The sequence below is a fragment of the Medicago truncatula genome, chromosome 4 (assembly GCF_003473485.1).
Source record: "Medicago truncatula cultivar Jemalong A17 chromosome 4, MtrunA17r5.0-ANR, whole genome shotgun sequence".
In the NCBI taxonomy this organism is placed as follows: Eukaryota; Viridiplantae; Streptophyta; class Magnoliopsida; order Fabales; family Fabaceae; genus Medicago; species Medicago truncatula.
This window is the reverse complement of record NC_053045.1, coordinates 47,718,883-47,735,873: the sequence shown is the minus strand read 5'-3', so window position 1 is coordinate 47,735,873 and position 16,991 is coordinate 47,718,883. Positions and strand designations below refer to the sequence as shown.

General features: G+C 29.1%; 1 protein-coding gene across 1 annotated transcript; it reads right to left on the bottom strand.

Annotated features, from left to right (window-relative positions):
* Positions 1-1,385: 1,385 nt before the first annotated feature.
* LOC11405719 (peroxidase 73) lies at positions 1,386-4,449 on the bottom strand. The gene is made up of 4 exons (XM_003608423.4): positions 4,169-4,449; positions 3,857-4,057; positions 3,450-3,615; positions 1,386-2,024 (listed from the first exon to the last, which is right to left on the bottom strand). Exons 1-4 carry the CDS (start codon positions 4,382-4,384, stop codon positions 1,636-1,638), a joined length of 972 nt encoding a protein of 323 aa, XP_003608471.1. The 5' UTR covers positions 4,385-4,449; the 3' UTR covers positions 1,386-1,635.
* Positions 4,450-16,991: the final 12,542 nt, after the last annotated feature.

Here is a 16,991-nt window from a genome sequence, read left to right as displayed (position 1 = left end):
GGGTAGGATAAAACCTCGCTTTTATGGGTCTGGGCTTGGGTATGGGTAATTACCCGCAAATTTATATGGGTATGGGCACTGTACTACCTAGCCCCGCAACCCGCATATATGTATTTATATAATATTATAAATATTTTATTAATTTTTGGTGTACAATTAATTAATAAATTTAATTATTTAAGCCTAACCTTAAACCTAAAACAAATTAATAAAAACTTTAGTAACAATTAATTATGATTTTAACATGCAACTACAACTTTTTAACGTATAACTGATGTAAGATATCTATTTTTTTTCTTTCCAGAAATAATTTGAATGTTTTTTTATTTAGTTAAATATTACGATTCATATTATTTCGTAAGTTGATTTAAAAAAATTTGGATCATAGTTTTATTTCAAGTGTGGTGATTTTTATTATCTTTCCATAGCTAAAGTGCGGGTAATGGGTGCGGGTATGGGTACTTAAGTACCCATAGGGTATGGGGAAGGGCACTAAACTGTTGCCCACGAAGGTACGTGCACGGATACGAGCATTTTTTACAAATGCGGGTATGGGGATGGATACTATAGTACCCTACCCATTGTATACCCATTCCATCCCTATTTCTACAACTGAACAAATCCGCTACTGAAAGTTGATCTTCCTTAATATACTAGATGTAGGATAATAGACGTCTATTAATCCAATAAGGTGCAGTCATATGTCATCATGTAAACCACAATTGCATCTAAACTTCTAAAGACATGAAGTGGTCCAATGCAATGCACTTTATATATGTTCCAATAAATGCATGCAGTAGATTCAAACCCATGGGTCACAATTTCACTTTTATTTAAAGAATGTTTCACAATTTCACATTGTAAATCCCACAATTTGTTTTTTGATCTTACTTTGTAGTTTTAAATTGGTCACTTAATTTTAAAGGGTTATAATCCGTCGATGATATTTTATTTTCATTTTATATTATGAATGTTACACTAATGTCGTTATTTTTCTTAATGTTTTTTTTTTGTTTACATAAAAGGCTTTTTGAGTTTTTTCACAAAAAAAAAAAAAAAGATTTATTTTTTGTAAATAAAAAGAGATTGCATATGCCTAAATAAGAGCAGGATTGTTTTTATATTTAACTATGACATATCACTTCAAAAAAAATGACATATCACTCCTTTTTTTTATAGGAAAAAAAATGTTTGAGTGGGTTGAGCTTTAGAGACTTACTAGGATTAATGTAGTCATAAAGATTCAATGATCATTAATAGAAGTTCATATCATCCATAAAAAAAAGTTGAACTTACAATTTTGTGGTGAGTCAATTTTAATCCTTAATTAATGCAATGAAATAAAATGCTCAATATTAAGTTCATATACAAAATTAAGAAACAAATCATAAACATTTTAGCAGCACTCTTATTCATTTTCAATAAACAATTCAAAGTTCATAAATATAGGGGACACTGAATTATTTGGAACTTAAATTACATCAAAGAAAAGCTCAATTTTTTCTCTCCCCTTATCTTCCTTTTTTTAACATCCAAACCACTCTTAATTTGTTGGCAAACAAATTTATTAACATTAATTAACAAATAATCTATAGTCACCCTTTGTGACTTCCCCAGCTTACATTATACACTTGATTAAAGCACAGAACAATCGGTACGAATTTTCCCATTTCTCGCATTTTTAACTCCAACACGACCCAACTTGGTCATGGCAGTGATGAAATTGGCATTGAAAACGTTACCGTTAGTCGCGAAAGAGTTAACAGTGTTCCTTGATCTTGTATCAGTGAAGAGGATTTGATCAGAAGTAAATAAACCTTTTCCTTGTTGAAGATTTTTGTAGTAAACATTGTCAAATGTTCTAGGAGTTGTTGGGTCCATGTTGATGGCTATTCTTGGATCAACATTCCTAGGGCACATTTGTTGTAACTGGGCAGCATATTGTTTGTTCAATGTGGGGTCCACTGGAGTTTGAATTCTATTGGAGAATCTGTCACAGTGAGAGAATCCAAGAGTGTGTGCACCTGTAAAATATGAAAAAGAAAATAAGCACGTTCATAGAGGGAACAAAATGTGAATACTACAAAAGTATGAACTGTCTGGTTCAGTTTTTGTTGTTTTGTTTACTTGTTGGCTTTTGCTTCAAGATTAGATTCTTTTCTTAATGTTATTTTAGTGATTTGGATTGGATGCTCTGACTATAATAGCTTTTTAGATATTTCAAAAAAAAATATTTACTTAATTTATTTTGTAAACCAAACTAATAATAGAGATAAATTATTTGATCAGATTTCGATTAGAATTGACTAATGATTGTGGTTTTATTGTATTTAATTTAATACATGAATTATTTGAAAGATGGAGTCTATCAATAATTTTTTAAACAGTTCAAGCTAGTGTCTATGAATAATTCACTCCTAGAGAACAGTATACAACATGTTTTATTGAGATTCAACAAGTAAAAAAATAAATAATGCATATAGATAAATTTAATTTTGATTCACTATTTGATATATTATTTGATGAATCTGTTGACATAATTAAATTTAAAATATTTGTTAGTGATTATGTAAAACCTATTTACCATGACTATGTATATTAAAATTATAACTATTTGATATATTATTTGATGAGTCTGTTGACATAATTAAATTTAAAATAATTTGTTAGTGATTATGTAAAACCTGTTTGCCATGATTATGTATATTAAAATTATGATTTGATTTTAGTGTATTATTGCTGTAAAAAAATTATACTTATATTCAAAGGTGTAAAGAGTAGAAAGAGACGTAAAACCAAACAAGATTGTGACATCATTTAATTAAGCTTTTTTCAAGAATCATTTAATTAAGTTGACATTTGATATTACTAATGATACTAACATTTATCTAAATATCCACACAATATTGAACTCCAAAGCAAAAATTAAAAAACAGAGACTATACGAAAATTAAACTATAAAAGTAAACTCAATAATTTTTAGTGACCACATTAAATTAAGTGACAACTGGCCAATGATAATTATTTGTATATGCATTAGTCTATATGTCAAAATATTAAAAATTTAATTTCCTTAAAATAATACCCAAAAAAAAGTTCTGGTAACCAAAATATTCTTAAGTGGTCCTTTTATTTTTTTTATTATTTTATCTAAACTTAACCGATCATTTGTCAAGAGGAATCTCTTTCTTATGTGATACGTCATCTTTTCAAGTTAATTATGTACTTAGAAGTTAGAACTCTCGTTTTCTCCTAAAAAAAATAACACTATCTTTTTTGTCAAGGCTTTTCAAAACTATTTATTTTTACCGCCATTTAAAAACTCTCTTGAATCTTGACACATAGTAAGAAATATGTAGCTTATTTACGTATAAAATATATGTTTTGGAATGAAATTTCTAAATGCTAATGGGACCCATTTAATTAAAATGGTGGCCTTCGACAATTACCTGATAGGGCAATCATGTCTGTTTGAGTGAGTCCATTGTTTGCAAAGAGAGTATTCAGCTGATTCAAATTGAAACTTGGCTGAGGGAGCCTTCCATTTACATCTGAAGATCTTGAAACTAGACCATCAAACCTTCCCAATTCTACTGTATAGGATGGACCACCAGCCTGTAATGTACGAAATTGACAGTGATAAATCAAAGTTTTATTTTTATCCATAGATTTTGATATCATATCACGTGTCATAACCAATTGTACACATTATTTGAGTGCACATAACTCAGACACCGTATTGACACATATGAACAATCCAATTCAAATGTGTGGTGTCTGACCACAGAGAGAAAAAATAATATAAAAATCGAAAAGCGTTAACGTAAAATAATTCAAATCAAGTTGAAGAACAAACCAGATTAATAACATCTCGAGTAGCCAAAGCAAGAATATCAGCACAAGAAACTTTGTTTCTGCACTGTGGAACAGCATCTAATGCAGCTTTTGCTTTAATCACTGTGTCAAAACCATCACCAGCCAATGACAAATTTTCAGGATGATCCTTTTCAGCTTTGTTATTTCCACTTGATGCCACCAAAACTGAAGCATCACAACCCTATAACAAAATAATAATCATATCACAAATCAAAAATTTTAATACACTATACTGATATTAATATAGTCTATAGAAGTCCTAGCTCAACTGACAAATGCCGAAATTAATTACCTGAACAAAACAATCATGAAAGAAGAGACGAAGGGTAGCAGGAACAGTAACAAAAGTTTGTTGAAATTTCTTTTGAACTGCTGATCTTACAATGCTTTGAACATTAGGACAAATGTTAGCATAATGGTTTGGACTAAGTTGAGCAAAAGTTGTATATGGAATAAGACACAACGTTAATGCTAGTGACCACACAAGTATAACATTATAACGACCCATTTGCAAAAGGGTACTAGAATATATGAATAGATATTTGGTTTCAAATATGCTTGGTAAGTTCAAAAATGTGATGAGGGGGTATTTATATAAGAGATATGAAGTTGCTGTGGTCACGACCCACGAGCCAGTTGTCTTGAAAAAACTTTAAAAAAATTTTGAAAATGACTTTTACAGCAAAAAAAGTAATTATTCTTTAAATAATTGAATAATAGTACTAGTAAAAATGGTTGGTTACGAAATGGACAAATTGTAGGGTATGATATGTTTATAGCCGCCTTGGTTAATTTGAGCTTTGTCAAATCAAGAAATATTCGAGTGAGAGCTGGGGAAGGAGCCTTACTTGAATTATACATTTCCAACTTCTATAAAGTTTCTTGTGCAAGTTGGGAATTTTTTTGATTCAGGTAAAAAATAGGGTAAGTTATAGGGGCTGCTCCAAATTCAGCACTTTAGGAATTTAGACTAGTGTTCAAATTAAGGTTACTTCCATTTCACTGGGCCCTTGTAGGGTAGTAATAATAGATTAATAGTGTACTACTTTTCTTAGTAAATTAAGTTGTGCTTCTAATATATTGCACGCGGTTTAATCATATGTGGCTCATAGTTTCCATAACTAATCAGAATTAATTGAACTTTAGAAGGATCAAAACTTTGTTTGTGAGCCTGGAGAGGAATGGAAGGGAAGAAATAGAAATAGAAGATTTTGGAAGAAAAAAATTAATAAGTGGAAGAAATAGAAGATTTTGAGAAGGAAGAATTTTGAAGGTTCATTATTCTCATGATACAAAATCTTCCTAATTTGAGAAACTCAAAAGTTATATTGAAGGAAAGTTTTTGAAAAGTTTATATAAATTCTTCAAATTACATTTATGTTGTTATAATATTATTAAAATTAAAAATATTTTAATCATAATCATTAATTTGTTTTTTTTTATTCACTGAAAAACACTCTTTTAAAAAATGTAAAAAATTTCTTATTTTTTCCCATATTTCCCACTTCCCAACCAAAGGGTTTTCGTGGGAGGACTTTGGAGAGAAAGTCTATACTCCCTCCGTCTCAGATTAACGGAGCCAAAAATTCAATCACATTATTAAATACATTTTATAACTTTAATTTAAAAATGAAAAACAAACTCTTTCTTCCCTCCAAAACATAGGTGACACTATAGAAAACGAATTTAGATCCCCCCAACATGCATCCCTCTCAAACAATATAAATGTGAATGAAAATGATGTGGTGATTAGGGGAGGCTGGGGGGAGAAAGAGAGAGTAAATGAGTGAAAAATGGATAGAAATGAGATTAGATAAATTTTGTGGGAGAGAATATAAGTCCGTAAAAAAAAAAAAAGTTATGTAATATAACCGCTCGCAGCTACAATGTGTTCTAACTAAGAGTTCATAAATTATTATACAGGTATAAATTATCAATTTATTTTCTTAAACTATCATTTTCATTTCCTCTTCAATTTAGTCTCCGTGTAATATAAATATACTAAATAGTCCCTAAAATATATAATGTTCTTCAATTTATCCTTAAAAAATCTTCAATTTAGTCTCTACTGTTGAGATACAATAAAGATTAAATTGACGAATTTTCTCATATACTTCAGAACTAAAACTTTAGAACTAAACTGATAAATTTCATATATGCTATGGACTACTTATTAAGGACTAAATTGACAAGTTATTATAATATCAAAGATTGCAATGCACACCTATATGTGGTTAAAACCTAGAAGGGAATCAGTACACGTATATATCAAGGAAGAGTAAACAAATTTGAGTCTTTCTTATATACGATAATGAAATTATTTGAAAGTAAACTAGAGTTTGACCTATTCATGTGACGATGGTCGATTCTATACAGCTGGGCACCATAATATTTTATACTTAGTAAGTGTTATTTGATACTTAATATAGTATTATAATATATATTAGGCTGTTCCTTGCCATAAGAATCCTCATATGTGATGAGATAAAAGACAATAACCCTTGGCTTATATAGAAAAAGAGCAACCCAATAATTTAATTCTGCAGTACCAAAAATAATAATGTGATTGTTGCATTTCAAATTGGATAGATGTGTAGCTGAATAAGTCTTACTTTAATCGTTGTGTGGGGTTGCTTCCATCCAAATAATGTGTAGGGGAGACTATTAGAATCCATATATTCAAATGGATTAATTTTTTTCTAAATTTATCTATAAATACGTGTCTGATTTTAATTTATTAAATCGGTTTGGGTTAGTATTTGAATATTCAATATTTCTTTTAATGTCTGAATAATCAATATTTAATCATTTGTAAAAAGTTCTAGAAATAAATGCAGAACTAAATATTAAACTAAAAAATATGAATATTATAATATATTTTTTGTTGAGAAATTAAAGAATATTGAAGCTCATTGATCAAGATACAAGAAGAAGAAGAAATTAACAAACGAAAGAAGATTGAAAATATATGAAAATCACTTATTTAACTAAAAAAATAAAGAAAAACAATTCAAAGGGATCATTTTAGGTCAAAATTGACCATAAATCACCATCTTTGATGGATCAAGAAGAAGAAAATGGCGACGACTAGGATTTAGTAGAGGGGAGAGAGGGAGAGAGAGATTTCCAATTTTAAGAATGATATGACGAATAGTAAAATTGCATTAAATATTACCAAAATATTAGTTTATACTACCGTTCGTACGTATGAAGTACTACCTCCGTCCCTAAATATAGGAGCACTTTGCCAAAATTGCAGAGATTAAGAAAGTTGGTTGTAGTATTAAATTTGTATATAATTACTATTGTATATAATATTTATTGTTGATTGAAGAAAAAAATGCAAAATAAATAAGGGTATGTTGGTAAAGAAATAATTAATGTACTTGGAAATACCAAAAGGGTCTTATAAAAAGGGACAAATGATTTTTTCAAAAAGGTCTTATAATTAGGGACGGAGGTAGTATATATTTTTAACAAGAATAAACGATATTCATTCATTTAAATTGATAGAGTATATGTATACAATATAAATTCAAACTCATTAAAAAAATGTTAAATTTGAGAACAAACTCACAACATTCATGTTAATATCATAAAACGGCAAAATATCTATGCCTACAAATATGATTATATTTAAGTTTTCAGAATACTCAAGTCTTCAAAATCTGCAACGTCGACGATGTCAAAGTCGTTGATGATGCCAAAGTCTTCGAAATAAATTGAAAAATATGTGGAGAACACTTATTAATCTAAAAAAGAAAGTAAAACAATACGGAATGGTAATTTTAAATCAAAATTAACTCTAAATCGTCGTTCTTCGATCGATATATCAAGAAAAAGAAAAGTAGCGACGACTCAAGTTTTGAAATGAGAAGAGAGTCGTGAAAATGGTATTTATAAAATATATATTTGCGGAGCATGATTTATTTATTTTGCTTATAGAAAATATCTACTTTTTACCAACAAAAAAGTTACTTAAATGAATTGTTTATAGAAAAGTTATTGATCATAAACTGTCGGTGATTTCAAATCATTATTAAAAACTTAAAATAACAACTCGTACATGATTTTATTAAGTTGTTTTGACAGAGATTATTAAGCTTTTGACTCATGTAAGAGACACTGTTAGTAGCAATGGTGCTCTCAGTTGCACATGGTGATGACGCTACCAACTGAGAATAAAATCTACACTCTGATCAACAGTATCAATAAGAAATTATTAAGTAGTAAAAATAAATGATTATGTGAGGAATTAAGGAAGTTTAAATTGGATCGTTATCAATGATTAGGGTATAACGATTCGACAAAGAAGGGTCAATTCAAATTTTGGTAGCTTCCTCATGTGCAATGACTTTTAATAATTGGCATCTCATCTCATGCACGTAATCTTATCCTCAACTTCATATTTGACTTTTCCAACTCTTGTGCTCCCTTTTTGTATGTTATCTCTTGTATATTTTGAAATGGACATTCCCTTATTTGATCTCTTGATACAAATTATTTGGGCAACTTAAAACAAAGGCAGAAAGAAATTACAGTATTGAAACAAAAAAAAAAAATATTATAATTAAGAATCCGTTTCACAGAGACAATATAAGATAAAGGTTTGTCTATACAATATTGCACATGTTAATAAAATTAAAAGTAATATATTTTTTACTCAAAAAAATAATTATTTATTAAAAATTTATATATTTAATATAAAATACACAATTTTTTCATATCAAAAGGTCAAATAATGCTTATAGAGTATCTAGATCCTGAGCAAATCGTGCCACGATTCACTGTTTTGTACATAATACGAAGTTTTCATCAGTAAAATTGTGCCACAATTTTTTACGGACCAAAACATGTTCCAATATCATCAAATCGTGCCGCATTTTTTCCAAGACTCTCAACATCAATTTTGAGTCAATTATCAATAAACCCTTACTCAAAGAAGTCATTTAGCAAAGAAGTATTTTCATCCTTCGTTGGGTTTGAGTCAAACTAGTTGATTTATCCATGTTTTCAACATTATATAGTAGTAACACAGTAATTTACCAAAAAAACTGTATAAAGAATAAATTCATTTTTAGGTATATAAAACTTCTCCCATCCAGAAAAGTACATATACAAAATTCTTATTTTATAAACAAATTATTATTAATAACGGTGACTCTAATGATCATTTACAAATATTTCATATGTAAACTAAACTTTGTTCCTGAAGATTTCAAAGAAGCAAAGAGCTGACATTTCATGGACATCAAAAATTTCTTAAACACCACAAAAAAGTTTAAAAATTCGTAAATGATGGAGTGTGGGACAAATATAAATATAAGAAATAAAAAAAGGATGATGTTGCGACAAAACTTACAACATCTGATCTAATGACATAAAACGAAAAAAAAAATCCATAAATAATTTGATAAAACCAATATCGATCATAATAGTCATGTGTCTCAGATATGCAACGTTGACGACAAAATTAATGATTGAAGTTAATTGTTACAATCCAAACAAAACAAATATTGCAACAAGAGAACAAATCAAACAGCGTACTAAGACGACGAATACATCAATGTTACACAAAGACGGTGAAATCACAGGGCACAAAAAAAAAGATGATAATGTGTTATCCCATATCCTATGAATGAAAAAAGATAAAAGAGAGAAATTAGAGAAAATGTGAAACATCTTTCTCTAAACAAAATTAGAACCGGCTGCAAATTTTAGGCTATTCGTGAGGTAAGAAATGAAATCGATTCTTTTACAAACTAAATTAATAAACCCCTTTTTTTTAAATATGTAGGATTTTTCTTTTGACAAAAAATATGTAGGAAATTTTTACGTTCCTTTCAATTTGAGGGCAAGAAATAATAATAATATATGTAGTACTTTAAAATAGATGATAATGCTTAACTAATCTTTAAAAGAAGAAATGATAATGCTTAATTATTGTGGGGTAATATGGTTTTGTCAACATTAATACGAATAGGAAAAGAGTTTTTTTTTTTCTTTCCGGGGTTCGAATATCCATCCAACCTTATATATATTATGCATTGTCTTTAGTAACTGAGATAAGTTTACAGTACACAAGGAAACAGTTTAGTTATGGTCTCCCATTAGTTTAGATTAGTTGATATATAGAAGTATTGCATAATATATATATAGAAGTATTGCATAATAAAGGTAAGTGTTCGAAACTAGATATTTATTTATTGAATTTTTAACCAATAAGATACTTCACAAAACAAATTGAGTTATTTAACATTATAGCTAGAAAAGTTCGGTCCCCTCAACAAACAAAAAAAGCTAGAAAGGTCCGGTGCACATTTCACATTTTTCTTTCGTTTTCATTCATATATATAATAATTGATAAAACTTTGTCTCATACATTCTTACCTATTATCGAAAGAGCATTTTTTCCAAAACTAGTCAAACTATTTTTCTCAAATCAATGAGTATTCTTAATAAAATTAGCAAAACCGTGTCCCGTAAGTACTATATACATAGTCCACTATAAAAAGTGATATATAAATACTATTAAAGAAACTGAAAACCTAATTTTCAGTTTAAATTTTTTCTTTACGGCCAAATAAAATATATTAAAACAAATGAGAGAGTATAATTGGTACTTGACTCATTTAACCAAAGATTTTCTTTCGTGACAAACTCCTTAGATCCAACGAGGAGTCCCAACTCATGCAAAAACAGACCTATTAGCCAAATACCTGGTTCAACTAGAACATGAGAATGGTAAATGACTACTCCCAAAAGTTTTCCTTGACCCAAACATTTTCAAGTACATGCACAACCCTTGAAAAGACTATTTGGTGGTCAAACTCTTCAGGATAAACCTTGGCTCAAACAAAATGAAAAACATACTAAAGAAATGTGGAAACTCCAACACAATTTTGAAACAATGGATAACAACAAAAACGATTTTTACATGGTGAAGTTTGATCAAGTTGCGGATAAAGAAAAGACCATCTCTAATGGCCCCTGAATGATTTATTACCGCGGTCTTCTACTAGTCACAACAATTTACTTATCTGTATGTAAAAGTAGATCACACAATAATATGTCAGACTCCACGTCATCTACAAAATCTATGGTTGATATGGCCACCTTAACCAAAATTGTGATATGAAAGAACAACCAGCCGAATTAGAAAAATTCAAGTAAAAATGGTGCTCAAACCGGTCCAACCCCTAAACACAGTCACACCCAACAATCTACACATGATCACACTCCCAACATCCCAACTTCATTTCACGCATCCAATTCAAAATTAGATCAACACCATTGAAACATGGTTTGGGATGGAAAGTTGCACCTTCCACCCTTGTCACAACCAAAAATTAGATTGTTGCACCTTTGTCTCTTTTCAGTCTCTATGTCTGATCTAGTAATGATAACAAACACTTTATTTCTAATTTCAACCTTCCCAGCCCAACTTACTACAGCTTCTCGTGTTTCAAATATCTATGTAGTTGTGAATACATTAGTGGTGCTCTACATATGAGAGATGGTCGTGCCGATTAAAAAACGATTAGAAGTTCTATATTTTTTTTAAAAAGAAAAAAATTAGAATTTTTATAATTTTTATTTTAAAAAAATATTACCAAACCAGTAAACATATTATAGTTTTTCGGTTTATCTTTTGAAATATGTTATATGCTTTTTCTGAAAATTTAACCACACCGGAAAAGGTTTGTATAGTTTTCAGATTTTATTTTCTGAAATGATAAATATGAGTTTTCCAGAAATTTCAACCAAACCGGAAATGTTTTTTAGTTTTTCAAAAATAAATTGTATATCAGAAATATTAGTTATAGTTTACCAAGAAATACATGCATACATAGAATGTCATGTGTGTGGCAGTTGCTGTTGTGTACAAGTGTGAGTTATATGTCCCACATCAGATAGAAAAGTAAATGTTGAACACCTTATAAGAAAGAGGAACCGTAAACTCATTGCCTTAAGGTTTTGGGTAAGAGTGTGGTGTCTCTCTTGCTTGTGTGGTTGTTCTAGCCTCGATGTGGACGGTCCTCTGAGCTCCCCTCATGACTCAACAACGGTGAACTCATGTTGGACTTGCAAATGTTGAAAGTGCAGGTGAAAAAGAAGGCGCAAGAAGTTAAATGGCAAAAAAGGGAACAAAAATGAAATTTTTAATGATTTGTTGGTGTGAAAGTACATATGTAGAGGTATAAGGTAAAACTTTTTCAAATTTTTAAATGAATATGTTATTAATTAAAATTGATTTATCAATCCGAATCAAATAAACATTGCAACAAGATTGAAAAATAAAACAATGTTGTACCAAGGTAATGAAACTCATCCAAAAACATCCTCTTAAGTGGATGAAAAAGAAGGGAAAAAATAACTTAAAATTAAATGAGTAGATAATAGATAGATAAACAACAAAACTCTCGTATGATTTTTGTCAACATCAATACGACAAAGTAAATATGTCTAATTACTTGATATTATAGCCAAAAAAGTGGTACACATTTCACGTTTTTCTTTCGTTTTCATTCTTTATATATAATTGATAAATTTTGCCCCATATTTCATTCTTACATCATCAAGTTATCAATCAATTATATATAAAGAATGAAAACATTTTTTTTGATTGATAACTTTTGTCCATTTATTCTATTTAATAAATTATTGGTAAAATTACATTTTTAGTCCCTTAACTTAATTTCAGGTAACAATTTGGTCCTTTATCTTTTTTTTTCATTTAAATTTGATCATTTTTGTCCATTTTCATGTACATTTTTAAGCTTCAAATCTAATATTTTTATGCAAACATAGACGATGATCATAGATTTGAAGATTGAAGGACCATCAGAAAATAAAATCATGAATTTTAAGCTTAAAAATTCATATGAAAATGGACAAAAAGGACCAAATTGAAATGAAAAAAAGATAAAGGACCAAATTGTTACCTGAAATTAAGTTAAAGGACTAAAAGTGTAATTTTGCCTAAATTATTTGACAAACAAAAAAGAACTATTTTCCCAAATTAATCAGACTATGTATTCTTCTCAAATAAGTATTTGTCAATTAAAATTAACAAAATTGTGTCTCGTAAATACAACTTAAGATATTGTTTATATAGATATTCAATGTGTTGGGACGGATTTGAACCTACCATTTGTTCACTTCTTTAGACTTTCTTATTTAACAAAAAATAATATGAAAACCATATATCTTTATCTCTTTTAGGTACAAAATATTTATACCTTTCTTCTTCTTTTTATTCTTAAATAGAAGGGATCCTTGATGCTGTTTAAGCAAAGAAATAAATGTAATATTAAAATAGATGTAGTTACCTCTATTTTTTTTTAAGATTTTTTTACTTTTCAACTTTCTCACACATCCTATTATCGGATTCTAAAATTCAAAAAAATAAAGAGTTTTTAAACGTGTTTTACACTTTCAAAATATATAATCTAAAATCCAGTAAGAAGCACGATAAACAAATAGGGTGGAAAAATGAATTCTCATTTTATTTCTTAATGTTGGTCCATATATTGACTGCTTTTTTTTTATCCTATGAGTTTCTCGCCGCCATATCCTGTTAATATTATAGAATCCGAACGGCATAAACACCCCATAAAAATCTTCAAAACACGTTGAAATATTTCGGATTTTAGAATTCAAATAGGACGCATGAGAAACTTATAGGGTGAGAAAAGCAATAGTCCATATATTTCACAAACACACAAATAATGGGCCTCGAATTATAAGGCCTGTTGACTTAGGACAAGATGTTCCCCATAAAAATATGAAAACATTTTTTCCTACTCCTCAAATTTTACTTCTACATCCACATGAATACTCTTTAAAAAACTATTCATGAAATTCACGTAATACGCATTACACATCTATTGAAATCACCACAGCAACACAAAATCAGAAAATCGTCACAACAAGACAGCATGAAAACATTTGTCAAAAAAAAGACAGCATGAAAACATGCTCATAAAATCACACAGCAACACAAATTCACGTAAATCACATGCATATAGGAAACAAATTAAGTGATGCCCTTACCGTTGTAAACGTTGTTCTTAAACTTTTATGGGTCTTTGCTCCTAAATTAATCATCACTTAGCATTGAATTTCACTTACTCCTAACTTCTACACAGTGCTTGGAGTTTTTGGCCAAGATTTATGTCACTAAAGAAAACATAAATAATTTTGACTTTATTTTATATCCAAAAAATATCTATAATTTTTAACAGCTTCTAAAAGATAAAAATTTATATAACAACAATTATTTTATTTTTTTTAAAAAGTAAATAAACAACAAAGTAAGAAAATTCGAGTCCTCATCACACAACCAAGCCCAATTGGAAATTGGGGGCAAATTGCCAAATATTATACTCCCTTCAGTCCTATATAAAAGAAAAATTTGACTTTTTTAATTCACAATGTCGAATAAGTCAAAGGAAAAGGTTTTTATTCTCGATGTGAAGGAAGGTGAGGAGTGATTCAAGAGATATAATGTACAATTAAATATGGTGGAATTAACGGATCTATGACAAACAAATGGTGTGCACAATACACAACCCATACCATCATTGCACGGAAAAACAAATCACAAACATATCTATTTTCGGACAAACATGTTACTCAGTACATGATAAGCTTGTTGAAATAACTAGATAACTCTTGGGAGAAATTTTTTTTTTTTTTTGTCAAGTAGTATAGTGACTAGATTCACACGTATAATATGTGAAGAAGTGGGGAATCTGGATTCGAACACCGACCCCTACACAAATTATTCTTGGAGAAATATTATTATGATATAAATGGTAAATATAATTAATGTAACATGTATACATTTTTTTTTTGACAAGAATGTAACGTGTATACATAATCCATATGATTTTTGTATATATGCATTCAATCATATTTAACGATTATTTTACTTTATTAACTATTTCTTAAAACATTACTCTCTTTTGGTCGGATTCTTGTGCGGGTGGTAATAGTCTATGGAGTGTTATCCTAGATTTTTTTTGTTTTTTTTATCCGAGATTCGAATCTCAGATCTTGCATATACCGTACATTATTTCTATCAACTGAGTTAAATTTACGGGGATAAATTTTTTTGTTTTATCAAATGATTAAACTATTTCGGCAGCTAATATGTATAAAATGGGTTGAGAGTTTAATTTGGTGGGGATGGATGGAGGTGGAGGTGTGTATTTTTTTGCTTGCGAAGAAGAATTAGTTAGGAATTCTTGTGTTGAATTGAATATCTGTTTTTTTTTCCTTTTCAAGGATAATAATGTTGCTGACAAGTGGGAGTAGAGATTTGATCAAAATGATGTTTATGCCATCAAGAATGCTTATAAGCTCCTTACTCATATGGATGACGGTATTAACACATTGAAATGGAATAAAATCGTTCTAATGGAAGTGTTATTATTTTCTTGAAGGTTATTGAGTAATCGTCTCAATACTGTGGACAATTTATTAAGGCGAGGGATTACCACTCTTAATGATTTTTGTTGCCAAGTGGATTTGGTACTAGGAAAAGTCTCAATCATCATTTCTTCGATTGCGTGTCATTCAATCAAGATTCAAGTGTGGACTTCAATATGTAATGAAACTTAGGCAAGATTATATTAATGAAACTTTGGACCTAATAATAAAATTTTGAGCTATCTTTTTGCGGAAGAACTTTGTATAATGTTCTAAATAAGTATGTAAAAAATATGTTGAAAATTTAAAAGTTTAAGCACAATTAAACAAATTTTAATTTTACAAGGAATAAAAATATGTGTTGGTCCCTCTTAAATTAAAATTTGTTTAATTATACTTAAAATTTTATATTTTTAAATAATTTTTAACAGACATGTTAAGAACATTATAATAATCTCTTTCATAAAAAATTAGAATTTTTTAACATGTATTGAATTATATATAATTTTTTTTTAAACATAAAAAATTCAAGATAAACCTAAAAAAAATTTGGACTTAAAAATAAAATTTTGAGTTAACTTATTGTGGATGAACGTTTTATAATGTTTTAAACAAGTATGTAAAAAATCATTAAAAAATTTAAAATTTTAAGCATAATTAAACAACATTTAATTTAACAAGGACGAAAAACACTAACGGAAAATTTTATAGGGACTAAAAAATGTGATTTATTTTTATATGGACTAAAAATAAAGGCTGCAGATATTTATTGGACTAAAAATTTAATTAACCGAATGTAAAAGAGTTTGGAGATAAAAGTTTATACAAGAATGATCACGGTTCCCTTACTTTAATATTGTTACCTAAGTTCGTTGTTGTCCTTGAATATATCTAAGAATTGAAATGGGACCGAACCAAAACACTAAGGCCGTATATAGGTCAGCCTTTTCAGCAAAACCCAAAGGACCCACCGCCCCATAAGAATGCACCTCCCTCACCCGGCAAAGCGTGCTCCCATTTCTTTCCCTCTCCACGTCTTCATTTTTCTATTACTTTCCTTCCATTCTATTTTATTTATAACTTTCCTAAATTGAAAAACAAGCATGTGGTGTGGCCCTCTCTTGATAATTGCAAAACATACATAGATGATTGATCTAATCTACTATGTATTACTCCCTTCGTCCCTGAATAAGTGACCTATTTGACCATTTCACACAGATTAAGAAAAGTGTAAAGATGAAAGAAAGAGAGTGATACTTTTACTGAGTTGCCCTTGTCATTATTTTGAAACTTTTTCACTTTTAAGTAATGATTACTTTCTTTGTTCCACTACAAACTTTAACATGGGGACCACAAAAAGTATTTATAAGGGGTAAATCTGTCAAATTTTGCTTAGAAATCTGATAAGGTCAAGTATTGTGGAACAAATATTTTTTTACAAATAGGTCACTTATTTAGAGACGGAGGGAGTATATAGTACTTTCTGTACAATTCTATTCTTTAGACTTAGACATATACTCATGTAGGTATAGCGTGCACATTAGTTTGTAAATTAATTTTGGAGACTTAAACACATCATCTACATTTTGCAAGAGAGAAAAAAAGTGTTGTGGTATTTGGTTATCTAAAGAAAGATAGAGAGAAAATAAAGTGTTAAATAGATATCGGAGTTAGAAATA

Coding starts and splice junctions, on each gene's coding strand:
- LOC11405719 (XM_003608423.4), bottom strand. CDS start 4,384: ATGGGTCGTTATAATGTTATACTTGTGTGGTCACTAGCATTAACGTTG. Junction 4,058..4,168: donor TTCATGATTGTTTTGTTCAG/GTAATTAATTTC, acceptor ATTTTGTTATAG/GGTTGTGATGCTTCAGTTTT. Junction 3,616..3,856: donor CTCGAGATGTTATTAATCTG/GTTTGTTCTTCA, acceptor CGTACATTACAG/GCTGGTGGTCCATCCTATAC.